The following is a 27,101-nucleotide window of genomic DNA, read 5'->3' on the forward strand; positions in this document are numbered from 1 at the left end:
ACCCAAAGTTTATTAAACTCTCTGATGCAGCTTAATCGGATTTGTAACAAGGACCTGATTAATGAGATTAGTAACAAAATAAAGTATTTTAGTCACAAATCGACTAATCTGTTTAAAGAAATTACAGCAGTTTATGATGCATCAGCAGTATTAAGCCCCATTCACACTGACAGCGATTAAACGACTGGAGGTGGTGGAGATCTGCAGATCTGGATCAGCAGCTGCACTTCCTCTGCTTCGTGTCACTTCTCAATTTGATGCTTCACCAGCAGCCTTTCTTGCTTGAAGTTGGTACTCTCATTGAAAATTCATGAAAAGTTTAAATGAAAAATGTAGGATATCAGACCGAATCAGACAATCTAAGATTTGGTCAAAACATGGTTGAAACATGAGGAGCCGAATTCCACGGAGGCCCAAGACAACAGGATGTTCATAAATCAGAACCTAGCACTAGCCAGTCTGAAGCAAGCCTAACCAACTCTTTCACAGAACAGCTTTCAACATTAACACAAAAGGAACACACGAACATGATTTTTTTCCCTTTTGAGTTTGTCCTTTTCTTTTCATGAAAGCGGCATTAGATCTGACATGAACAAAACCTGACGATCATGTTGTCACATAATAAATGTCACTCATTTAAAGGGGTCATGAATCGAAAAATCAAATTTGCCTTGATTTTTTGACATTTAAGAGGTCATTGTACTATAGAAACATTCTGTAAGTTTTTAAACTTTCTCGTTAGTCTAAAACAGCTTATATTGAAGCCAAGCTGCTAATATAACTCCTTTTAGAATGTGTCACATTATGACATCATAGTGCGACGAAAGCCCGCCTCTGCAGAAGAAGATCAACGCCTACTTCCACATCACTGCCCCTTATAAAACTGAAGTATACTTTAGGCTTTAGCAGTGGAAAAAACAAAGTCTTTGCTTTTCCTTCCCTCTGATCCTAGCATTAGGAAAGAGTGGATGAAGTTCCAGATCGCGTCAGTACATCACTTCATTTTACCGCGGATTCATTTTTAAACAAAAACGACAGTTCGACTCAGGATTTTCAGAGAGATTGAAACTAAAAGACTTTGCTGTGCCGACAGTAATGTTGCAACACACAGCTGTGAGTACCAGTGTTTTTATCATGTGTCGCTATTGCTTTGTTACAGTAGTTTGATATGTACTGAGTATTTATGAGTTTTTAACCTAAAGCAGCATCCATCTATGTAGGCTGTTGAACAGACGTGCTGAATTTGACGTCGTTTACATGAAACAGTGTAATTTATCCTTTGTCAGCTAGTAACTGTAGGAACTCCAAGTACCTAAACTTTATTTGCCTAACCAATTAAATATAAAACGTGTAATATAAATGTTAAGAGCATAATGGCATAAAAAGCTCTCTGTAGCGTTTTTGGTTAAATCTAATAGCCTATAATGTAATAGGCTAACTACCTCACAAATACATAAAGAATAAATATAAAATTAGGTCATTAATTACCAGGCTGTAGTATCTTTGGCATTTGAGGTGCAGGTTCGTTGTTTTCTGATTCAGGATCAGACGCTGATTCAAACATGAGTGAATTTCAACATCGGAAGTTTTCAAAACGATTCCACACGTCACGTGTAATGACAGGGAGCTGAAACTTATTTTAATTTGCAAAACTGTTAGCCAATCATAGCAGTATACTTCCGTGTCTAGAATTCGCCACGCCCATCCAAACGGAGCGTTCCGACGAGGAGGCTCAAAAACAGGATAGAAATTTAATTATGATGTTTTTTGATGCAAAAGTCTAGTTAACATTGTAAGTGAACCTCAGAGAACAGTATAAAATTATTAAAAAAAGGTAGTTCATGACCTCTTTAACATTTGACTCTTAGGGGAAATTTTGGTAACAATACAATATGGTCCCATTAGTTAATGTTAGTTAACGTATTACTATCATTAACTAAAGTTTATTGTTAGTTTTTGTAACTGATAATTGTTAGTTTATGTCAGTTCAGGTCCATTAAATAATATTAACAGACCCAACTTTTGATTTTAATTAGTATATGTTAAAATGAACATTAACATATTAATAAATGCTTTGGTATTTTAAATTGTTAGTTCATGTTAACTGTGTAACTATTGTTAAATATGTGTTGTAACAAATGGAACCTTATTGTAAAGTGTTACGGGAATTTATTTAGAACTAAGTAGAATCACTAAAATACTAACTAAAGGTTACAATTTATTTCAATAGTCAACTTTAGACATTCTACTAACTATAAGTAACTTTGCAAATACATGTCAACTAACTCTCATTAGAGTATTAGTAGACTGTTAGGGTTATGGTTAGTAGAAGAAGTCGACATGTACTTGTAAAGTTAAGCAGGTGTTCTACCGATACTCTGATGACTGCTAGTTGACAAGTAGTTTCAAAGTGAGTACACTATCTACAGTGGACTATGCAAATAATTAAATACTAGATCCTCTTGTGATTCATTGCCCCACATTACTGTTTGGTGCACTATAGTTAGCCAAACACCAATGATCTTAAATACTTTTTTAAACAAAACACTTGTTTTACATGTGTGATAAACACTAATGTTATAAATAATAACATTATTTATGTTTTGCCAGCTTTAGTGATCCTAACACCTACTGTTACTGTAGTTGTGAGCAACTGTTAGGCCAAAAATGGCAATGAGAACCTAATTTTCAACCTCCTCTCCAACTTAGTTTTAGTAAATACATTATAAGCCACCATAAATTTCACTAAAATCTGAGTCTTTATGAATCAAAGGGATGTATAGTGTAAGGGTCCCCATTTGCTCAGGATGTGATCATCCCAAATGGTCTAGAAACAACATAACTGTTGACTTTCTTCTTCTCTATAATAATTAAGCCATTTTGGGAAATGAGCATGATCAAACATATTGTGGAGTGGAATCTGGGTCGGGGCAGACTATAGATTCTTACAATAGTAACAGCTGAGATTTGATATTGTCAATCTGACATTATCAGGCGAGGAATGAATAATGAATACGTAAATAATCTATGAGAGAAGGTAAATGTCACAAAACCCACTTTGTTCCAGTGAAATGCAGCAGAACGCTGATCTCGGACCTGGTTAGAGGGTTCAGGCCTTAAGTGAGCAATCAATCAGCCGCTCATGGCCACTGCGCAGGACAGACGCGCCACCATGAGCAGAGACATAAGATACACTGCAGGGTAATAGAGACACAAACTGAAGATGGATACAACAGAGGTCAGGGTCTCACAGGATATTTCTCTCTTTTATGAAAGATACACAGGAAATAAAGACCGTACGGCTTCATTCTGAGGCTCAGGCTTCTATTAACAACCTTTAATGGTATTGACGCTGAATATCAGTCCTGTTGACCGCGTTCAAAGGATAAATTCCAGGCCGCTCTTGTAAAGCTATATCTCCCTGACACAAGAAGAAAAATAAAGCTGCTTCAGCTGTAAATTTTCTGTAAACTGCTTTCTGGTGAGATAAAAGTGGGACTCCTTAGACCTGAAAGATACACTATGCCCAAGAACTAATGGCACAAAGATGGGTTTAAAATAACATTGTTGAGACACATTGTGGATGGATGTTTGTCTGATTCAGCACTTCTTAGGAGGTTCCCACTGCACCTCAGGGCTTAATAATAGAGTTTTCTCTGTCGAATTACACAGTTTCAGATAGCTTTACTCACAAATGGCTTTACACTGCCAAAACATTGGTAAAATTCAACTACATTTACACAGATAAAATAAAATAACTAAGAAAGAAAAGGCAAAAAGTACTGTAATATTTGTTTTATTTCATAATGCACATGGGTCATTCTCATGAAACAGTGCCATTTATACCAGATTTTTATCAATATTTTTATTTGAGAAGGTTGCTACATAACTTTCAAGGAATCAAATTTTCAGCCTTTGCTCCAAAGGGCCAGGGGAACGTGATGATGTTTGAACCATGTGGTTATTTCTACAAGAGGAAAATGTCACAGTAGACAGAAAGTGCGGGGCAGACAAATTCTACGTTTTATATCACTCAGGGTCAAATACGTCACATTTTATGCCACTGAATTTGTCTTTTCAGAAGAATGACTAGAGAATGACTAAAAACAATGAAGAAGGACAGAGACAGAGCTTAAAGGACAAAGAAAGACACACACCTTATTGTTTTGTAAGTTTTGTTCATTTCACTTTATTTGTGAGCCAACCATCATTGACAGGATCTTCCGGCATTTCTGAATGCGACACAAGAAGGACAATCAATCTCATCAATTTTACATTGTTATTTCTTGGGCTGCTGTGGTGTGTGTCGGGCGGCGTAATGAGCTGAAGCAGTCGGTGTGTGACTCTGTACCTCAGTGCTGACTTTGAGACAGTGTCTCTCTCTGTGCACATGTTCACCTCTCACTTAGGCTGAGATCGATCACATCCAGAGTTTCCTCCAAAGCCACCGACACTCTCAAGTTCTGCCCATCACGCCAACTGGCTCTATCGATTTCCATCAGCGATGAGCAACCATTACCATCAGGGAAAATGCTGAGCAAAGAAGCCCTTGTTACAAACCGGCTGTAGGCCAAATACTGGACAGCGTGGCCTAACGCAACACGGATGTGTTCCTTCATGAGAGCCTTTAAAATTTCATGGAGGCCATAGAGGAGCTGTACATGGTTGTGAGCTTCAGAAAAGTTCAACAGAATGATTAGTAATGCTGTACTTCAAAAGCCATGAAGCCATAATAAACCTTTGCCTTACTTTTGTGAACAAGGCAAACACTTTAGCATGCTTTTAAAAAGAGGATTATTACTGAAATAAGAAATTTTGAAAAGAATATACTTAAGTGGAAACTGAAAGTAATGTTTTCTAGTGATGGGTCATTCATGAATCGTACGTCATGTGACTAATGAACAAAAGACTCGAGAGGTAAAGTAATAATTTATGTCATTTATGTTCCTCATAAATTATCTTTGGCTGCATTATAATGATTTCCTCATTTGAATTATGATCAAGATTGCAAAGGTGGATGTCTTCGGGGAATTTGGCTGTTGAAAATATAACATTTAACGCCACTCGAATGAAATGGCTTGAATGAAGCTTGGTTAATTTTGATGAATGAAATCGAATGAGTGAGTCAGTAAAATGATCCTATCTCCATTAATGTTTTCAGGCACTTAACTGCATGTTATTTCTAATTAATTGAAAATGTGTCAAAGTTTAAATTTAAATTAAATGTTACAAGTTGGACTTAAAAGTGCCTTTTGACCCACTTAAGTAGGACTTAAGTACATCTTTAAATGAAATTTGAACTTACTGATAATTTACTGGCAAGCAACTATGATAAACTAAAATATACTTTACTGTCATTACAATTGCAAGCAAGCAATTTACATGTGCTTTAGTATGTTAGTCAACACATCAAAATAAGTGCACTTCTTTAAACCACAACAGATTATTAAAATATAATGATTTAAAATGTCAAATTAAAAGTAAAAGAGACATAATCATGAAAGTGTATCTTTAAGTACAATTATGTGGCCTTTTATTCCATTAATATTATCTGCAATATAATATATATTTTTAAGATTTGAACTACACTACAAGTGCACATTCAACACAATTAAGCACAAATTTTTTTCACAAGGTTAATGGTGGATCAGGACAGTTGAACACCATGAGCACTAAACCAACCAGAGTATCAGCTTCTATGAATTAGCGTTTGTCATGCATCTGTTCTCTGACTGAATAATTTACTACCTTTCTAGGACATGTAATCTCCCCTGCATCTACACTCTCTGTACCTTCTTTAGCACAGTAGACACATATACTCCAAATCTGGAAAGTATTACATTTCTTAAATTGTGATTTCCTTTATACTGTGTGGCAAATGTAATTCCGTATTCTGCATCACATGTTCCCTGTGGAATTTAGAAAAATCCATCCATCCATCTTCACCAATATTATCCTCTGTAGGGTCGCAGAGGAGTCAGAAACTCAACACAGTAAATGTATTTAAACAATAAATATATTTACATATACTTTAAATCTCATTTGAAGACTTATCTCAACTTTGTTGCTTATAACTGTCCTCAGAATCCATGCATCCCTACATTCACACCAGAACTCGCAGGAGACCATGATGTCCATGCCTACCTGCGAGACATTGACTTTCACTTGCAGTCTTAGACCAGTCTGAACCACCAAGATAGCCTCTATCTGCTCTGGATCACCTCTAGCCCAGAGGTGAGACGCTTCCTGGCTCAACAGCCAGGACACATCCAATCAGACTACCAGCGGCTTAAACAAGCCATCATAAGGGAATTCTCAGACCCAGAGTCTGAACATGGACTGATTGCTGCCCTAGCCACCAAAGAGGGCCGGCAAGAAACTCCCCATGCTTACTACCACAGACTTTGACAAGCTTACTTCAGAGCTCGCAATGAACCTGGGATGGAGGAGAACGCTAGCTTCAAGTGCCTTTTCCTCCTTTTTTTAAGTCACCATTTAGGCATTATGGCCTGCCCCCACACAATGCCTATTCATCAACTGTGTGATCTGACACAGAAGGACTATAACAAGCACAAGGCCTCCACTAAAGGTGTTTGTAGGACCCCACTGATTCTGAACGGCAAAACCCAGAATCCAAAGCGGGCACCAGAAGGCACCCAGCATTTCCACAATGCAAGACCCTTCTACAAAAAGCCACTAGCCAACAGAGGACAAAACCGGCACCATGGCAACAGACCCAGGTTCCAGACCAAAAACTGGGAGAAGCCATGGAAGAAGACATTCTCACCCTGCGAACACCACAGTATGTCCAACAGCACCACACCCTTCACACAGGTGCCAAACGGAGGCTGCACAAGGACCGCTGGACATGCCCGCTTCTGAACTACAGGAGCTAGCAAAATAGCTCCTTGAACAGAACTCAACTGAGGAGTAATGGGAAGGACAAACTTCTGACTCTTTGCCCAACACAACACAGCATCAGACCCCTCCAAGAGAGGAGCATCCTTTAAACCATTCGACAGCTCAGGAGCAGCCAGACAACGTTGGATGGAGCAACAGGGCCACACGCCCAACAGCGAAAGCTCCCCTGACACAACTCAGGCAAGCTCAAGACGGTGCTGCCACAAGAGCAAAGTGACACCGCAAACATCAGACTTCTGGTGACGTTCAAGCAGAACAGAGGGCTAACAACCACCTGCTGGCCTCCTGCCACCATCACTAGGTCAGTCTGAAACTCTCTTCACACTGCAAAATCTCCATAACCATTCCCTGCGACCTAGGGAACCACCTGCCCTCTCTTAAAGGGTTAGTTTACCCAAAAATGAAAATTAGGCTGCGTTTTACTCACCCCGAGGCATCCTAGGTGTATATGACTTTCTTCTTTCAGACGAATCCAGTCGGAGTTATATTAAAAATTGTCTTTGATCTTTCAAGCTCTATCATTTCAGTCAGCGGGTGTTGCATTGCTTCAGTCCAAAAGAACTTAAATAAAAAGCGCCCATCCATAAAAAAAAAAGTGTCTCACACGGCTCTGGGGGGTGAACAAAGGCCTTCTGTAGCGAATCGATGCATTTTTGTAAGAAAAATATCCATATTCAAAACGTAATAATCACTTGAATCTAGCTTGCGCTCACTGTTGTACACAGAAGCAGTTCCGGGCGGATGACGTATGAGGTCGGCTTGATGTATGAGCTCATACGTTAAGTTCTGATGTTGAAAACAGTTGTGCTTTGTATTTTTGATGGATGAAAAGTTCAAAAGAACAGCATTTATTTGAAATAGAAATGTTTTGTAACACTATAAATGTCTTTACTGTCATGTTCGATCAAGTTAGTGCATCCTTGCTGAAAAAAAAGTATTAATTTAAATCAATCAATCAATCATACCAAACCCCAAACTTTTCAGTGGTAATGTACATTTTTTGCAGTGTGGCTTCAGTGTGAACAGTGAGGTCAGAATTAAAGTAATTTTTATTTAAGTCAATCTGACAAGAAGACAAAGCCTCACAGAAATCATGGATTAAATCAAAACAGAGAACCTGGTGATGCCAGCAGGTTAGACATTATGCTGTAACATGCCTCTGCTGCCAGCCAGTAAAGCCATTCCCTACATGTTTCCTGAGGGATATGACCTGCCTAAATGCAGTGTCCAGCTTCACCAGCCTTGCAGAAAGACACTGACATATGACAGACTGCCACAGACATCCAAATGTTCCTGAAGAAGACCGTTTTGTTTACTCGACTGCAGTGCAGTCCAATATGGCGGCTCTACGTTCCACCTGCTCTCTAACCTCACACTCAGTCTTCGCTGCACATTAACAATGGATTGACCAAACTGAAATCTGCCGTTTGAAGGAACCATTCATATCAGATGTTATTGCTGATTTGAACTCTGCTATTGAAACAAAGTTTATCAAGCAGCTTCTGTGATTTCTGTCTTTCTCCATTCAGTTGAACTAGTCAGTTGTACTTGCAAGACTGAAAACAGCCTGATTATAAGGTGTTTATAAGGTCAGGTGAGTGAACTGACATGCCTGGAAAGAGACTTTGCTGTGGTGCAGTGAACTGTAAGTTGCACATTTTGCTTCACAGGAGAGACAGTTGTAAACAGAAGCAATTTTACAGGTATGCAGCTCGTTCTTTATTCCCATTTATTATCAAAAAAGGTTTCCTTTAACAGCTTGCTTTTTGTTTTGTATACAATTAATTATAACATATTACCACAGAATATCTCTCTCTCTCTCTCTCTCTCTCTGTCTCAAACACACAGACACACACACACACACACACACACTCAGAGCTGCATTGCAGTGCTTCCTCACACAGCCAAAAACACACTAGTCAAAGCCTAATTCAGGATTACTGACCTACCTCAGTATGGAAATAGAGGGAACATAGACAGAGCTTCACGTTTTTAGTCTTTCATTCATTTCTTTTGTAATGAGTGTTAATTAAGAATATGGTGTGATAATTAGGCTCACTGGTTATTACAGGAGTTGAAGTACTGTGTGTTATTTCTGCACCACTAGTGGCATCAAACGGAACTGCAAAAATATTGAACGTTTCCAACAGATTTTCCAGGTACTTACAGGTTTCCTACACCATTAGCTGCCATTGTTTAGACAAAACATAGGCTACACTTATAAAACATGAATACACACAGATTTGATCTTAGAGTCTGCGTACGCTAAAACACACAACATTCAGATTTATAAAAGCAGTCTTTGATGTGGAAAACACTAAGTAGATGTACACTCTTTTCCTTGTGGCAGAGAGTCGGAGTACTCTCCGTTCTCAAGTAAAGGATTTGGATGTTGACTGGTGCTCTGTTGTATGTTAATGACATTAATTAGGCGACGTTTACAAGTTGGAGATCTGAAAGCATTCAGCTACACACAATTTCAAGATCATTATTGCGATTTTATATATAATTCACATCTGGAAGAGAGGCGTACACACATTTTTTATGTGCATACATTTTCTGAATCACATGTACACACATTTGAGAAATGATTGTAAGGTCAAATGAAAGATAATTTCTACACAACATTTTAAAAATGAAGCCCTCTGTCTTTAAAAATCGTCAGCAACACATTAGCAAACGTGAACACCAAAATGTTATTCACACATTTTTTTTAAATGAAGTCTAACATTCAGAGAACGTTCAGAGAACATTCAAAACTAATATCACCATGATGTTTGCAGAATGATAAAATGGAATGTTTCCTTAATGTTTGCATTCAAAAAAAAAATCAAAACAGTTTTTTTAAACGTTTAAAAAAAACTGGACATTATTAGCTTGGTAGTTTCCTCCAATGTAATCATTTACAGTACGCCTGCATAAAATATCTGAACAGTCTAGTGCAAGTTTACTTTTAGTGGCCCAAAACTATATCAAATTATACAAAATGTTGTCCAGTAAATATTGGTGACCAGACCGGGGACAGTCCCACTATCACGAGGTTTGTTGCAGTGTCCAGTGTAAATGTCTTGGTTTCAGATGTTTGACTGACTTATTTCTCCAGCTATGGCCAAATTAAAATGTGTTTTCAACATCAAGCTTAATGAAGCTGATCCTTTGTTTTTTTTTTTGTTTTTTTACATGGAACAGGTAATATTTTGTTATATATATATTTTTTTTTTTTTTTTGCTTAATGTTCTTATTAATATTTTTGGTTAAAAATAGTTGATGAAATAGGTCTTTAAAGACCCAATGAAATCAAGATTTGAGTTTTGTTGTTTCTAGCTTATGTCTGTTATCTTAAATGTCATTGATGTGCTACTGTACTGTTAAAAAATCAATGTTACAAACAAACACATTCAAAATTTTAAGTCTTTGTCTTCCAGGAATGCTGCCCGAACATATTAATGGCATCATCTTGCATTACATTTTTTGTCCAGAACACAAAATCTGTAAAAAAAATATGTCTTGAAAATCTTGTCATTCTGCTCAGGTGTATTGTTGTGCTCATCTTCCCCCCCCCAAAAAAAAGAAGTATAGTCATCACTGGAGAAACAGGTTTGCATAATGCTGTAGTTATGGCATCTACCAGCAGGGGCTCATGGGACTGAGCTATCCAGCAAAACCAGAACTGTTTGGTTTCAGTATAAACTGAAGTCTATAGGATTATTCAATATTTCAGTGCTCGAGTACAAGCCTTCTGATATGTTCCATCCTAACATCCTATTGTATAAAACATGTCAATGCAAAAAAAAAAAAAAAATTCTTAAAGACATCTTCGGCAGGTTTGGCATGAAAAAAATTTACGATTTTAAAATGTCATATGATAATGGTCATATATATTACAAAAGGAAATGAAAAATGATTCAATAGAACAGACAGACTAGAGGGTTAAGGCTCATAGAGATTTTTTAACTTATCAAAAGCAGAGGTGTAAAAAAAAAAAATCCGGAGACATACAATTGTGCAGGAAAGCTGACTTGAAAGCGATACTGCAGAGGCGAGATGAACCAGCTCAGCTCATTTCTGCACCCTGTGATCTTTCCTACACTGGTGCCATGAGACCTGCTGAACACTTGTGAAAGCTGTTTTCTTGAGCACTGCTGCCCCTGCGTGATGAAAAACAGAAGCACAGAGAAACAAAAGCACAAAGACTTTACTTGCTGTGCTGTATGTTGGTCAACATGAAATCAGGACTCACCCTAATTACTTAACATGTTCCATGTGAATGATTCGTCTGTGCATGTTATTCAAAATAAAAATGTCTTGACTTCATAATCCATCATTCATAGTGTAATAACTTGCTCCACCTCTGAAATGAGCTATTAATCAGTGTGAGCTATTATTTAACATAACAGCCAGAACCTGTCATCAGTCAGTCATTCTTTGATTCAGGCTGCAGATGTAGGTATTGAAACCTTATTAAAGTCTTGTCAATAGTTACAGAGTCATTTAATTTTGGTTAACTTCAGCGTTTTAAACGTCACTGCAATAATAGAAAAAATTTTTTTTTTAAAAGAACACCATCAAATCATATAATCAGTCATAAAATCAAGTCATGTCCTTCATTTTTTTGTCTTGCTGGATATCCTGCTGCATTAGGAAATATGTCACATCTCGGAAGTAACATTTTATATTGACATTGCTGTACATCCATGATGCACCGATTGTTGAAAAAAGCTAAATGTAAGGCAGGGCTTGCTTCTATGAATCGTTTGATGATTGGCTGTTGAGATGTGGTCATGGCTCTCAAAAGTGGAGGCAGATGAAGGTAAGATGAGCTTGCAAGGGCAGGACTTAAGAGGACAAAATAACTGAAAAATCTTTGTCTCACAATTCTAATTTTCCGTCTTGCAAGTCTGAGAAGAAAAGTCTGAATTATAAGATATAATATATAAGCTCACAATTGCAAGGAAAAAGTCAAGCTTGGTTAAAAAAAAAAAAAAGTAATTGTGCTTTTTACCTCACAATTTTGACTTTTTTTTCTCTCACAATTATGAGTTTATATCTCACTTTCTTTTTTTTTGCAACCCAGATGACATTTAATGACCAAAATGACATGTTGATGAAAAATTGCAGGTCAAAATGAAAAAAAAAAAAAAACAAGATTGAATTGTTCATAATTAGATATATAATATGCATTTCGAAAACAGATAAGGTGAATTTTCATTTAATGCCGACTTTAACGACAAAACTGTAACATACTGAACATAGTGTCTTTTGCCGAACAGCTCTGAGAGTAAAGATGCTTATAGTCCACCAGCAAGGTCAAGTGCATCTCCTGCATCTACAGAGGAACAGTTTGATCAATGTAATCAATCATGTTTAAGAGTCAGTAGGGCTGATATACAGTCTGTTCACATGGCCTCGCATACAGGAGAAATCTGTTACTGAGCAGCTAAAACACACATCCAGCACAGCTGCTCCACACCAGTCACTGTGTCCATCCGTCACTGTCACTGGAGAGATACCAGACATGCAACAGCTATATTAATGCATCAAAACCCAGAAACATGCATGCTAGTGACATCCTGCATTTGCTTTTTAAGGCAAGACACTTCAAGCAAAACCTACAGTTAATTCTACACACTTTTACATTACAATTTGTATTATTGTTTAGGATATGTCATATTCAAGGCAGTGAGAATGGGGTACAAAAATTGACAGATCACCTGATTTCACCATATTTATATCATACCATATACCATACAGCACAATAAGACAGCTGATTTTAAAACGTTATATTTAAATATGCAAATTATGTCTAACTTAATATGCACGACTTTGCATACATGGATAAAATTGGATAAAGCCATGTTTATTTTGCTGACATGTTAGATTTTTTTTTAATGACATGACTGTCACCAGCCAGAAAATAAATAAATAAATAAATTTTCAGCTTGGAATAAAGAGGTGTATAAATCAGCTGAATGAACAAATCCCTCTATAAAAACCAGAATGTAGATAGGAATAAAACAAAGTTTAGTGTATGTATAGTAAGTGCTGCTGAAGTGAAGATTACAGACCCAGTGCAGGAGGGAAAACAACGGTTACCTTATAATATACAGAAAAAAAAAGATAAAAAAACGAGACAATTTTACTTGAAGTAGAAAGGATGAATTACCTTAGATATTTCTAGGTGAGTGATGCTTCACATTTGAATTAAACAGTATTGTTTCTTCTTATCTGTCATTAGTTATGCGCGTTCAGGTTTTTGATGCATTGTATGTTGTTTAGAGCATTATTTCAGTGTTATGTGTTCTACTTTGATGGTGTTTAGGGTTTGTGTGAGGAACACTGTCTATATGTTTAATAGCCACGAATCGGCCCATTATCAGTATCTTCTGTATAAAGAACAAAGCAGATTTTGGTAGCTAAGTTAGATGTTGGTACACAGCCATCAAAATGCAGCTTTGTTCTGTGTAACCAAAACTGGACCAATCAGCTGTAAACGAAGTGACATTATCTGACACAGTAAAGTCACTTCTCCTGAATCTTTTGCTCCAAATTAAAGCACACTGAAAGCATTTTAGAGAAATTGCCAGGCTTTTGCTGCTAATTATTATATTTATTTTAGATGTACTATATATATATATATAATCTATATATATATATATGCATGGCCATTCATCTGTGAAGAGAACACCTCTCCAAAGTGCCAGACGCCATCGAATGTAAGCATTTTGCCCACTCAAGTCGGTTACGACGACGAACTGCAGTCAGGTCGAGACCCCGATGAGGACGACGAGCATGCAGATGAGCTTCCCTGAGATGGTTTCTGACAGTTTGTGCAGAAATTCTTTGGTTATGCAAACTGATTGTTGCAGCAGCTGTCCGGGTGGCTGGTCTCAGACGATCTTGGAGGGGTTGCTGGGTTGTTTCAATCCAACTTTGGGTCAAATATGGACTAACCCAGCTGTTGGGTTACATTTTTAAATTAAAATTTTAACCCAAAAGATGGGTTAGTCCATATTTGACCCAAAGTTGGATTGAAACAACCCAGCATTTTTTAGAGTGTATTATTAATGCGTAAGCACACACAAGTTATAGACAATTACTGTATATTTTGATAATAAATATTCAATTTGTAATTTAAATTAATATAAATAAAACTTTAGAAACCACAAGTTATAGACATTACTGTATATTTTGGATAATAAATATTCAATTTGTATTTAAATTAATATAAATAAAAACTTTAGACTATATATACATTTTTCAGAAAACTGCTAAAGTGAAAACCACTGACTCTATCCATGTTTCATATGATTATTATTCAAACCTCGGAGTTGTGAATGGTTATAAAGAGCTTTGTGAACCAACTGAACCTGATCTAAACTGGGTTGTATGTGTTTGGTTTTGACATCTCTAAATTCCTACTTCTCGCTCTCTCTCTCTTTCTCACACACACACACACACACACGTATTGTGTTTGCAGCAGACAGACAGCAGTGTGGTGTGTGCAGTTCATTAATGATTACTCCAGCACGGCTGACTTTGCACTCAACAGGAAGCCAAAGGCATGAGCAGGATCCTGAGCCAGATATAGAGATGGCAGCTGCTCACATCTCACATCTGCCAAATCATTCTGGGTAGAGCTCAAAGGTGACTTCAGCACGGCCCGTCCTCGATGCACACACGTGAACAATCCCTTACAGCACACTTTTAATAATATAGGGAAAGACCTTTATGTGTCACAAAAGCACACAGATCAATCATGCAAGAACATTAAAGACCAATATTTCTTGCAATAAATCTATTATTCTAAGTTGTTGAGATCTGAGGAAGCAGATCCAGGATGATGCTGCATTGTGCAATTCAATTCTCAACCAAGCAGCTTTTGAAAGACTGCTTTCAATAAATGTAGATGCACATCTGGAACATATTGTTAATAATACTTACCTGCTATAAGTTTCACAATCTGTCCAAAAGCATTCATCTTTGTAAAGTCCCACGTCTTTAGAATAACTCTTTAAATAATCAAACGTCAGACTTTTCCGACACCAGTTCTTTTCAGTGTCATAACAACTGCAAACTTTGTCCAAAGCTGCAGTCATTCCATAACTGGGGAAAAGATGAGTACAGCAATGAATGTTTGTTTGATGGAGACTTTACAGCCACATGTGCATGTACTTCATAAGACACTCCCTCAGTGCTACTGCAAAAAGAACCACAGAACACATTTTACACACTCTGGCAGAACATTTTATTTAATACTTGAGAGTAAAATGTATATGAATGCATAAGGGAAATTGTAAGTCTTGCGTCCTATAACTGGTCATCTGTTTTCCATCAATTTGAAGTAAATGTTTTAAATATTCCATGCAATCTTTTATTTATCATTATGTCATATAAACTGGATGTATAATAATTATAATAGAATTAAAACAATAAAACATGTTAACTTTATGGAGACCCAAAAGGGACATGTTGACAGAAAATAAAAAGGAGATGAAAAGGAAAAAATGATCTCTGGCAAAGTATTGCATTCCCCCAAGAAACGTCTCAGTGTTACAGATATAGCATGGTTGCCTAAGAAGGGAAGGAGATGCTGCGTCCTGGTGTTAGCGCTATGGGAACGTGTCAGGAGTTTGTGTGAATACATGCCAATTTCATTGGCTGACGGCAGTCATATGTCATCAAGACCATAAACGGGCACCTACTTCATGGAGTCCCCAGATTCTAACTGTGGTACAGGCATGCCTGCAACACCCATAACCTCACTGATAGAGAGAACCGCCACTCCGAATGGTCTCCGTGACCTTGGTCGAGAGACCAGATTTCGTGAGATCAGGGGCAGAAACCATCAGGATCTCAACTGGTTGGTGGCAGAACCAAGCTCTGCCCACACAAGGAGATTTTCCAAATGAGAAAAAACCCCATGGAAGCTGTCCAGTGAGAAATACGGTCTGAGCCATCTTGGGTCTCAAATAAAGCAGGGCCATAGGCTCTTAGAAGCAGACGTAGCCTCGGCCACATCTGCACTATGACATCCAACCTTAAAGGGATAGTTCATCCAAAAATGAAAATGTGATGTTTATCTGCTTACCCCCAGGGCATCCAAGATGTAGGTGACTTTGTTTCTTCAGTAGAACACATTTGATGATTTTTAACTCCAGCCGTTGCAGTCTATCAGTCGTATAATGCATGGCAATGGTAACAAAATCTATGAGAGTAAAAAAAACATGCACAGACAAATCCAAATTAAACCCTGCAGCTCGTGACGATACATTGATGTGTAAATTTCTTGTCTTAGGACATCAATGTGTCGTCACGAGCCGCAGGGTTTAATTTGGATTTGTCTGTGAATGTTTTTTTTACAAGCATCGATTTTGTTACCATTGCCATGCATTATACGACAGATAGACTGCAACGGTTGGACTTAAAAATCAAAGTTTGTGTTCTACTGAAGAAACAAAGTCACCTACATCTTGGATGCCCTGGGGGTAAGCAGATAAACATCAAATTTTCATTTTTGGATGAACTATCCCTTTAATGTACTGGGGATACGAGGGCAGACAGATGGGACCGTGGGCTGACTAAAGCGACCAAGTCTAGTCACTCTGCCATACCTCCGCCAACTGAAGTTAGTACTATTTTTTTTTACCATCACCATGTCTGTACAACTGTCCCTAATCACATGCTTATTTTATATTCTAATAATCTAAATTTGTCAGTTGATTTGATCAGTCCATTGAGGGATAATGTAGCCCAGGGTTCCTCAACTTTCCTGCAGAGTTTCGCTCCAACCCTAATCAAACACACCTGAACAAGCTCAAGGTCTTCAGGATCACTAGAAAGTTGCAGGTTGGTGTGTTTAATCCAGGCTGGAGCTAATCTCTGCAGGAAAGTGGATCTAGAGGTCCAGAGTTGAGGACCCGTGATGTAGCGAACTGAAATTCCGGTTTGTTAGTGCAAAAAAAAAAAAAAGAAAGGAGCTGCTGGGAAAAAGACCACACATTTTGATATCACATAATCCCAAATATGCCTTCTTGCATCAAAATGAGCAAAGAGATATGACGTCATTTATTATCATTCATTATTCCATTTACCACACAGTAGCACAGGCACGTTTTATTAAAGCATAAACAATATCTTAATATTCCCTTTGAATAAAAAAAGTGACTTACAACTTCGTGACGAGGATAACGCTATTCTACATTCTCAAAAATGTGGTTACATCACTGCAAACAGGGATTGTTTTTCATCATGAAAGCGTGACATGAAAAACATGAACATCTAGGCCTGGGATGCACATGACAATTTCATAATTAATCTGTTTTCTCTGACGATGACGCCAGTCTCTGGCCGTATTCCCCAGCCTTGCAATCAGACATCAGTACATCAGAGCTGTTCTCAACATCCATAAAACAAACCATATGACTGCGGATGCCACTTAACAGAAAAGAAGCTATAAGTCATGTCACAAATGACAGTAAAGTAAAGAAGTAAAGCAGTGCTCTGAAGGAAATTTTAAGGCAGGGTTCTATGCACAGATATGATTATGTATATTTATTGTGAATGATTCTCAATGATTTGATTATTAAATGCAAAACAAATCTGAGCACTATACAGACTTTGGTCACTTTTTCATAATCTGTTAGCAAACAATCAAATGGGAAAGTAACATTGCAAAATACAACAAAGAAGTATAAGTCATATGCTTTTTCCTCAAAACAAAATCTGCTTAAAATGCTTCAGATATTAACTTGACCAGATTAAATTGTAATACTTTAAATGACTTCAATACATTATGTGTTATGTGTAAACATTCACGTTACACCAAATATGCTTATAAAAGCCAAAAGATGACTGAAAATTCAAGAAAAACACAAGGCAGAAATTAAAGTTGTTTTAATAGCTGCATATATTTTGACTAAAGTTTGAAGGAAAAAAACCCCTGAAAACTGAGCTAATTTTTTATGCTCCTCAGAGACCTGCAATATTCCTCAAAACACTGTCAGTTTATGTTGTACATATTTGCAGTGAGTGTACGGCTCTGACTGGTTCCAGAGCTGTACGGGAAAATGAAGAGAAAAAAAAATCGAACAGCTATCAAACTGTTGCAGAGACATTAGGTACTTGAAGGTACGCTGAAGTTAGTGGAATTAAAAATTAAAGCTACACTTGTAGACTAGTTTAACCATAGCCAGTGTTGGGGGTAACGCAGTACAAGTAACACGAGTTACGTAATCAGATTACTTTTTTTCAAGTAACTAGTAAAGTAACGCATTACTTTTTAATTTACAAGAGAATATCGGAGTTACTTTTTCAAATAAGTAACGCAAGTTACTTTTTTTTTTCAAATTTATTGACTGACAGCTCTCCTGTCCCCATGCTGAGAGAAATCAGAAGATGTTACTGTAGTTCTAAAATAAATATGAATATGCATTAATTCATCTCACTCACAAAAAAAAAAAACACACAGATTCAGTATTCCTCAAAATGAATAAAAATAATGCAACTCAGAATATGACGCAAACCTGCAATAATTAAACGTTAAACAACACAAATATGCTTTATGTATTTAATCCTATTCTATTAATCAATGTCTTTGCTTCTGAGCTTCGATGATCCAGTTCAACCGTACTAATAAGCACAAATTACTCTAGACAAACATTTGTGTGTCTTTTTTTATTGCTGAAGTGTGTTGAAATGTCTTCTTCTGCACTCTACTGTACGGACGTACATGTACTTTCCCTTCAGCCTGAGGCTTATTCATTTCACTTTTGGTGTGAAAAGGCTTTTATATTTGCCAAAAATAGAACTTTTTTATTTAAAAAACAAACAAGCAAGCCCTGTCCAGATTTAAAAAGTAACTCAAAAGTAACGTAACGCATTACTTTCCATAAAAAGTAACTAAGTAACGTATTTAGTTACTTTTTTATGGAGTAACGCAATGCATTACTTTTAAAAGTAAGTTTCCCCAACACTGACCATAGCTGCATGATGTTTTCTTAGACTGACCGGATCGGCTGCATCTCCTCACCGTCTCCTCTCATCCAGTTAAGGCACAACCCTTCCTGAACTGCAGCGTAACACATCTCACGGTGTGATGTGCAGCATGTGAATCTTGTCTTTTCTCAGGACAGTTCTGTAGATTTTTCTACGCATCAGTAAAATTTAAGATAAGCTATATTATTTAAAATGTGTGTCACTGCACCATTAAAATGAGCCTTTTAGAACTTTATTTTAGTAAACAAAACAAAAAAAATCTGCAAAATAATTGCAAAAATCTCCCTTTTTTTGCACATGGTGACATGAAGAAACAAAATGATGTCAAAAAATAACAAGTTTAGAGATTTTTTTTTTACACTAAACCCTTGGATTTTTACAAAAAAAACATATTTCTTAAAATTTCACTAAAGTTCTTTTATGATGGCACTTATCAAACACTCATTAGGCTAAAACAATCTAGAATCTATCAGCAGGCTTTTGAACCTTGGAACTATTTTACATCTTTTTTAGGAATTTAAAATGATAATACAGGTCTGTCATAGAGTGAGGACACAGAAATAAGGCTTTGTTTAAGCTTACAATGACCACAAATACTATCCATGTGTAGAGGAGGCATGATCTTTTCAAGGCTACAGCCATGTTGATACACACTGTCCTTCATATGATACTTCATGCACGTCCCGTAACGCTCTCTGATAGCAGAAGTTGAGCAGGGGTGAGGAATTTGTACCAGATTCTCCAAAAATACGGCAAAGGCTTAACACTTGTGCTTCATGGCAAGCTGAAGAGAGAGAGAGAGAGACTGTTAATCATCAAACTGCTAATCCACTGTACAAACACAGCACAAAATGTCTAAAAAACATCGCTACATAATCTCCTGTCCCTTGCATGCTTGTCAACTACGTTTCAAAAGTATTTTATAAAATACTTTTAATACTTTTCAATACTTTTATTCAACAAGGATGCATTTAATTGATCAAAAGTGACAGTAAAAACATATTAATGTTAACATTACATTACAATTAAAACATTATAATGTTATGCTTTCAATGTTATATTATTTATAATGTCCTGGAAAAAAAATTTTTTTTAGGTTTTCACAAAAATATTAATCTGCACATCTGTTTTCAACACTGATAATAATCAGAAATGTTTCTTGAGCAGCACATCAGAATATTAGAATGATTTCTGAAGATCATGTGACACTGAAGACTGGAGTAATGATGCTGAAAATATAACTTTGATCACAGAAATAAATTACAGTTTAACAGAGATTCACAAAGAAAATAGTTATTTAACACTATAATAACATTTCACAATATTACTGTTTTTACTGTATTTATGAGCAAATAAATACAGCCTTGGTGAGCAGAAAAGACTTTAAAAACATAAAAAAAAAATATTCAAAAACATTTTAAAAAATCCTACTGAGCCCAAAGTGTTGAACAAGGTGTCTCTTTCATGCAGTCGCCACATGAAGGCAGCAGAGCAACACAAATGCTTTTTCACTGGAGTAAAATCTGCAGAAACTGGCAAACAGTAAAGACAGACATGCGGCACGCTTTACCTTGTGTGCAGTGTCGGCAAAATGCTGGGCGCTGTTCATCATCTCGCCCGTCTTCTCCTCCACGCGTCCCAGTCTCTCGCCGCGCTCGTTCAGCGCCTGACTGGCCTTCTGCACCGCGCTGCTCACACTGTCTGCTGCCTCGTGCAGGATGCTGTTACCTACACACACACACACACACAGAGAGAGAGAGACGGCGTGAGGAAAGCACCTCCACACAATGCCTTGTGAAAAAGAAGTACACTTATTACGGAAATAATATACTTAAATATACTTAAGTGTGAACTGAAAGCAATTTTTTTTGGAGGCTTAACTGCATGTTATTTACAATTAAATGAAAATGTATTATAGTTTACATTTATATTAAATGTACTGAGTTGAACTTTAGAGTGCTTTTTGATCCACTTAAGTAGGACTTTAATATTTCATAATTACACCCATTGTCTTTGAAATATGGTTAAAGTTACTGCTGAATGAACTGACAAGCATTTATGGCAAACTAAAAATATAATTTAATGGCATTTCTATTGAAACCTTTATGTATTTAACTATATTCATAATTACACGAAGTTGCTTTGATGAAGTTAATGTAGTTGCCACTTTAGTACATTTAAAATATATTAACTTTAAATGCAATATCGAATAACACACTATAGCTAAAGTTAGTATGTTAGTCAACACCAATAAAACATGGCTTGAAATGTACTTTAAAGTAAAACTTTTAATTTGGCAATTATGACAAAGTGCACTTTTTAAAAGTGTACTTAAGTGTGTTAAGAAACAGTCATGGGACTGTCTCTCTGTAAACACTTTAAAGCTTAAGTGGCCTTTTATTTCATTGAAATTATGAAATCTTTAATATCTGCAAAAAACTTTTTTAAATATACTTTTTAAGATTTTAAGTACAGTACAGGTGCACTTAACATTACAGAGATAGACACAAATCGGTGCATTACCACTGACAAATGCAGTAGGCAGTCACTTTTACTGACAAAATATCAATCTTGAGAGCTTTCAAGAGAGCTACAGCACAATGTCAAGCTAAAAATCACGCAGACAGAAATGATCCTGAAAATCACATCATAATGGTGGAAAAATCATGGTGGCACAAGATTTTCCATTACAAGATGTGCTGAACTGTTCAAATGCCCATTTGAGCACAACATGTCATTTATTCCATCCAGCGTCTGTCCATGGCGTTTTGAGAATGAAGCTGATCCAGCAGTGACAGGAATCCCCACGGTTTGCGTCCCACACCTGAGCAGCTTCATGCTATTTGTTTTGCACGGGTGTGAGACTTAGACCGGAGGGGCCAGAGAGACTCGGTCTTCTTCAGCCGCACATGAGCGATCTCCTCGCTTTCACAACCTTATTAACCTTATCATTAACTACTGAGTGACGAGTGTTGACATATGCTAAAACTGTTGTCATATGCCCATGCATTAATATGTTGTAGGATCATGTGACCGATCATTTAAAGTGTTACATTTCAACTTTGAAATGACTTCATAAACCATAAAAACATGTTCATTGCTTGGAATAAAATAAACATGAACTTAAAAAAAAAAAATTTAATTAAACATTTTATTTCAAATTTTTAAACATTAATAAATACATTTTTGTTTCCCCACAGAGCCTTTCAACGATCCGTTCTTAAAAGAATGATTTTTGCTTCTTAGTGTAAAGAACATTTGAATAATCTAAAGAATGTTTTCCCACTATAAAGAACCTTTTGTTCAATGGAAAAGTTCCATGGATGTTAAAGGTTAGGAAATAAAATCCTTGTAAGAAATGATTGAAAATATGAGCTAGATTGTGACTAACAACCATTATATACCATTTTAAGCATTATATCTCTTTAAGCTCACAATCAGGTGTATTCATGTTTGCTCAGCGTCACGGAGTCCTGCCAGGCAACAGAACCAGGCATCTGACCCGCAGGAACCGAGACTCTACTTCCCACAATAACACAGTCCGCCCTGTCGCTGAGTCAGACTGCCACTAAAAGAATAAAGACAAGCAACACTAAAAGCTGTTATTTATTAAGTGGGAGGAATAAGTGGCAGCTGGGACGAGAAGGAGGGAGCTTCTTCCCCCAGGATACAGTTAAAATAGCATCAGCACCTTCCTCGACATACCAACACTTTAATTGTAGCATACAAACGTGAACTGTCTGCGCTCGCATCGGTGCTGCTGCAATGCAGAGCATGTTCTGATTAAACAAATATGTGAATAATCTACAGATATAACTCACATCAATGCCCGTGCCTTAAAAAAAGTTTTTTTACAAAGAGAGCGGCAGAAGAAAAAAACAGGTGCAATCCTGTATAGCACCTAATGTAAACTAATTTATTTAAAGGTCCCATATTGTCAAAACAAACAAAAAAAAATGTCCTGGCTTTTTTCATGATAACTGAGGTCTAGGTGCTATGTAACTACCATATAAGTTTTTTGGTACTTATACCGCAAATATATATTCTTAAGGACATCAAAACCTCAAATAAAACTCCAGAAAGCTGTAAAATATGGGACCTTTAAAGCTATTATTATTAGCTACTTAAAATGAGAATCTTTTGGCATTTTAAATTGATTACTGACTAACACAACTGATTATTTAAAAGTCATATGTAAAGATTAATGTAGTTGCATAAGCAGGGTTGCATTCAGAAAATTAATGTATTGTTACACCTCTAAATTACATCCAATAATATGTCAACAAATAGAAAGTATCTGAAATAAAGTGAGTATGAGGGTAATTATAGTAAAAGAAAAGCCTCCATTAATCATGTCCTTAGGATATAAGCTATAAACATCAAAGACACAGAAAACTAAAAGTAACTTTTCATGATTAGAGGAACTACACAAAGTTGCTGTCCTGCAGACAATACAGTGGAATAATAAAGAACTTTACACAAACAGTTTGCTCGCAACTAGGAAAAATATTATATGAGTGGTTTTATTTCGCAATATGTTACCAAAATTTCCGACCTTTAATATAGCTTGAAAACCAGATTTATATGATTACATTATTTTCTAGCAATAATCGAACATCAAAACAAGAAAACAGAAAGCAACATTTTTAAAAGTTATGTTTTTGTTACTACAGTATAGTAGTGCAATAATAGTACAATAAGCCACTATATAAAATTATGAGCCAAATGCATATAATAGACCTTCATTCATTCATTCGTGTGAATGGGATATTTTTTTTAGGTATTATCAAAAATATACTACAAAGTAAATTGCACATATAACGTCTTTGACAACAACAATAATTTAATCCTTCTTCCTTCAAAACATGTTGTGCCCCATTATTTAAAAAAAACAAAACATGTAGTGTATAGTGAAAGAGAGGGTGCACGGTAAGCTTGAACGGGACCGTCTCACCTCCCAGCAGTTTGGAGGGGCAGTTGATGAACTCTGGTTTTCTTTCGGGGATGAACCGCTGACATGTGTGATGCAGGACCTGGACAAACACACACTTCTCTCCAGCTGAACCCGCAGTCCACTGGTCGGATCCGTTCTCAAATATCAAGTCAAACTCTGGGCAATCCTGAACATTTTAGGATGACGAGAAGCAGTCAAAGATTAATGCCATCCAACAGAACACAGCATCTGAAGGAGCAAGAGCCCATCTACTCACTCGGACGGAGTCGATGCCGTTGACCTGCCGCAGCTGACTGATGGACCACTGTGATCTCCTGACGAAAGACGAGGAGCCTTCAAACTGCTTCACCTTCGTGAGGAAAACCTGTGCTGGTTTCTTATTGGTCACTGAAACGAAAAGGAAAATAGGTTTAAAATACTGGTTTGAAATAATTACTGTGAATATACTGTAAAAGCTGAATTTTCAGCATCATTACTCCAGTCTTCAGTGTCACACGATTCTTCAGAAATCATTCTAATATGCTGATTTGCTGCTCAAGAAACATTTCTCACTATTAGCAATGTTGTGCTGTTTAATATTTTTGTGGAAATAATGAAATACTATCATTCAAAAGTTTGGGGTAAGTACAATTTAAAAAATATATATATATAATAATGTAATGTTTTTATTCAGCAAGGACACTTGCTTAATTTGATTAAATGTGAGAGTAAAGACATTTATATTGTTTATAACATTGAACTGTTTTTAACAATGATAATAATAAGAACCATTGTTAATAAGTGAGCACTAATAATTGACAATAACTGAGCATCAGCATATTAGAATGATTTCTGAAAGATCATGTGACATTGAAGACTGGTGTAATGATGCTGAAAATACAGCTTTGCATCACAGAAATAAATTACAGTTTACAAAATATTCACATAGAAAACAGTTATTTGAAATTGTAATAATATTTCAAAATATTACTGTTTTTACTGTATTTTTCATCAAATAAAAGCCTTGGTAAGCATAAACTATTTTTTTCCAAGACATTAAAAAAACATTTTTAAAAAAAATCACACTTATTCAAAACTTTTAACCAGTAGTCTGTATACACATTTTTCAACATAATAAACAAACAATACTCTGGATGTCATCTGGGTTACAGTGGTGTGGTGGTACTGTAATATGAAGCTCTATCAGCCCGTATCAAAGAGCAGTGTTTACAGATCCCACCACACCCGGCTCTGTTGGAGCGAGAACATTCGGCCCACGGCGCACTGTTTGAGGAATTTCTGATCCTCGGTTGTTTGTTCAGGCCTCTGTGTACAACACTCCCTTTTCCCCCCTCTCACTCCCTCCATCTGTGAGGTCACTGGTGTCAGGGTCTCTGATCCATCGCCCTGCGACGTTTGAGATCATTCTGATCTGGTGCTTCATGAAACTCAACACTGCACAGTAGTTCAGGGGTGTGTGTCTGTAGAAATATCTGGATGCACTCAATATCTCGAATAATCTATTGTGCAATAATGTTAACTCTCCAAAGAGCCGTGCTTTTTTAAGGTGAATGTTACTGTAGCATAGTTGCACAAATACAAAGTGCCCTATCTGTTATTAAATCATCAAGAAGAAACAAACAAAAACTCTGGCAACGTATGCACAATATAAATTGCAATATGCATCATATCGTGACTGAGGTATCATGATTCATCTATTGTTAGTGGCACATCCCTAGAAAACAAGAAAACGAAACTCTATAGACTGACAATATGAGTCCGTCCAAGTTAATGATGCCCAGACTAACAAATGCAGAGGTGATTCTACAATCGCATTTCATCACAATCACTGGACACAATGCAATGAGACGTTCACTACTGCATATGATGTCCAACACCTTTTGTAAATATGACTTATGAATCCACCTCTATACAGATTCAACATGCTTATGCTTTTGCTTATGCAAAGAGAGAATAAAGCCATGATGATGAATATACAGTATATGATGACAGACTTTCCTTTTTGGGTGAACTTTTGCTTTAAATAGATAAACTGGACAAAAATGGCACCAAATATATACAGTAGTGTGCATAGGCAAAGACAAAACACATAAGATGAGATTGTTCAATTAATTAGAATGAGGTTTTCCCCTTCATTTTATAAAAATAATGCTGCGACCAAAATACCAGCTGATGTTCAAGCTGTTGTGCGCCACTGTTAAAGTAAGTGAAATGTTAAAGTAAGTGAAATGTTAAAGTAAGTGAAATGTTAAAGTAAGTGAAATGTTAAAGTAAGTGAAATGTTAAAGTAAGTGAAATGTTAAAGTAAGAGAGTGTCTGTACAGAAATAATGCACACGACTAACCAGAGTGCCTTTTCATTTCTCTCTTAGTGAATAGATCTTTAATTTGTGATGCTTTTAATTCTTGGTGTCAACAGGCCTTTAGAAAGCGAAACATTCTACTCGGCAGTAGATGCTTTCCAGAAGGCTACTATTAAATGCTTTTCAGTGGGTTTCCCCCTCAACGAACCCAAAATGTGTTTTAAAACTCCCCAGGGCTCTTTTGATACCTAGAGCCATGTGATCATGCACGCTGAGTGCCCCATTATGAAGCAGACTCACTCTGTGGGCTTGGAATGATGCTCTGGGTGTGTTTTAGACTCGCTCTGAACGGAAACAGAAAGGGCACGCTGGGGCTCCTGGGGCCCATTCTTCGTACCTCGCTTAACACAACTGAGATGATTTGAAAGATATCAGATCTTCTAATCCTGATAACTGATCTCTGGCTAATTTGGTTCTTCAAACGAATTTGCGGATTTGATTAAAATATCTGGATTAAGTTGTCTAAGATTACTGCGCATTCTCGTGTTCCCCGTAAAGGGCAGATGTATCGATACTCGAAACCACGATCAGCAATGCAGCGATTGGCTGGCGGCGAGACAGCAACGTAATGACATCATATAATTAAAAACGCCACCTGACGAAAAACTTAACAAATTTCTGAACCTTTATAAGGAAACAGCCAAGCGAACAAAACTACATGAATGTTATAATAGATAAATGAAATGTGCACGGTTTATATTTTATTTGAATTCTTTACATGATTTCTAATTAGGCTATTTATATTCACGATTTCTAATATTTGTACAGGCTTTACATTTTTATTTCAATGTTGTAATGAGCAATTCATTTAATTTTCTCTTTGAAACAGATTTGTTATGTGACAGCATTAATTAAAGTTTCTTAAGGGTC

General features: G+C 36.7%; 1 protein-coding gene across 1 annotated transcript; it reads right to left on the minus strand.

Annotated features, from left to right (window-relative positions):
- Window positions 1-19,282: 19,282 nt before the first annotated feature.
- LOC107723261 (syntaxin-binding protein 6-like) lies at window positions 19,283-25,216 on the minus strand. Its single transcript, XM_016531828.1, has 5 exons — window positions 25,094-25,216; window positions 24,126-24,287; window positions 23,870-24,035; window positions 20,486-20,643; window positions 19,283-19,699 (listed from the first exon to the last, which is right to left on the minus strand). Exons 1-5 carry the CDS (start codon window positions 25,214-25,216, stop codon window positions 19,676-19,678), a joined length of 633 nt encoding a protein of 210 aa, XP_016387314.1. The 3' UTR covers window positions 19,283-19,675.
- Window positions 25,217-27,101: the final 1,885 nt, after the last annotated feature.

Source organism: Sinocyclocheilus rhinocerous, unplaced genomic scaffold, assembly GCF_001515625.1.
Source record: "Sinocyclocheilus rhinocerous isolate Xijiao unplaced genomic scaffold, SAMN03320098_v1.1 scaffold364, whole genome shotgun sequence".
Lineage (NCBI taxonomy): Eukaryota > Metazoa > Chordata > Actinopteri > Cypriniformes > Cyprinidae > Sinocyclocheilus > Sinocyclocheilus rhinocerous.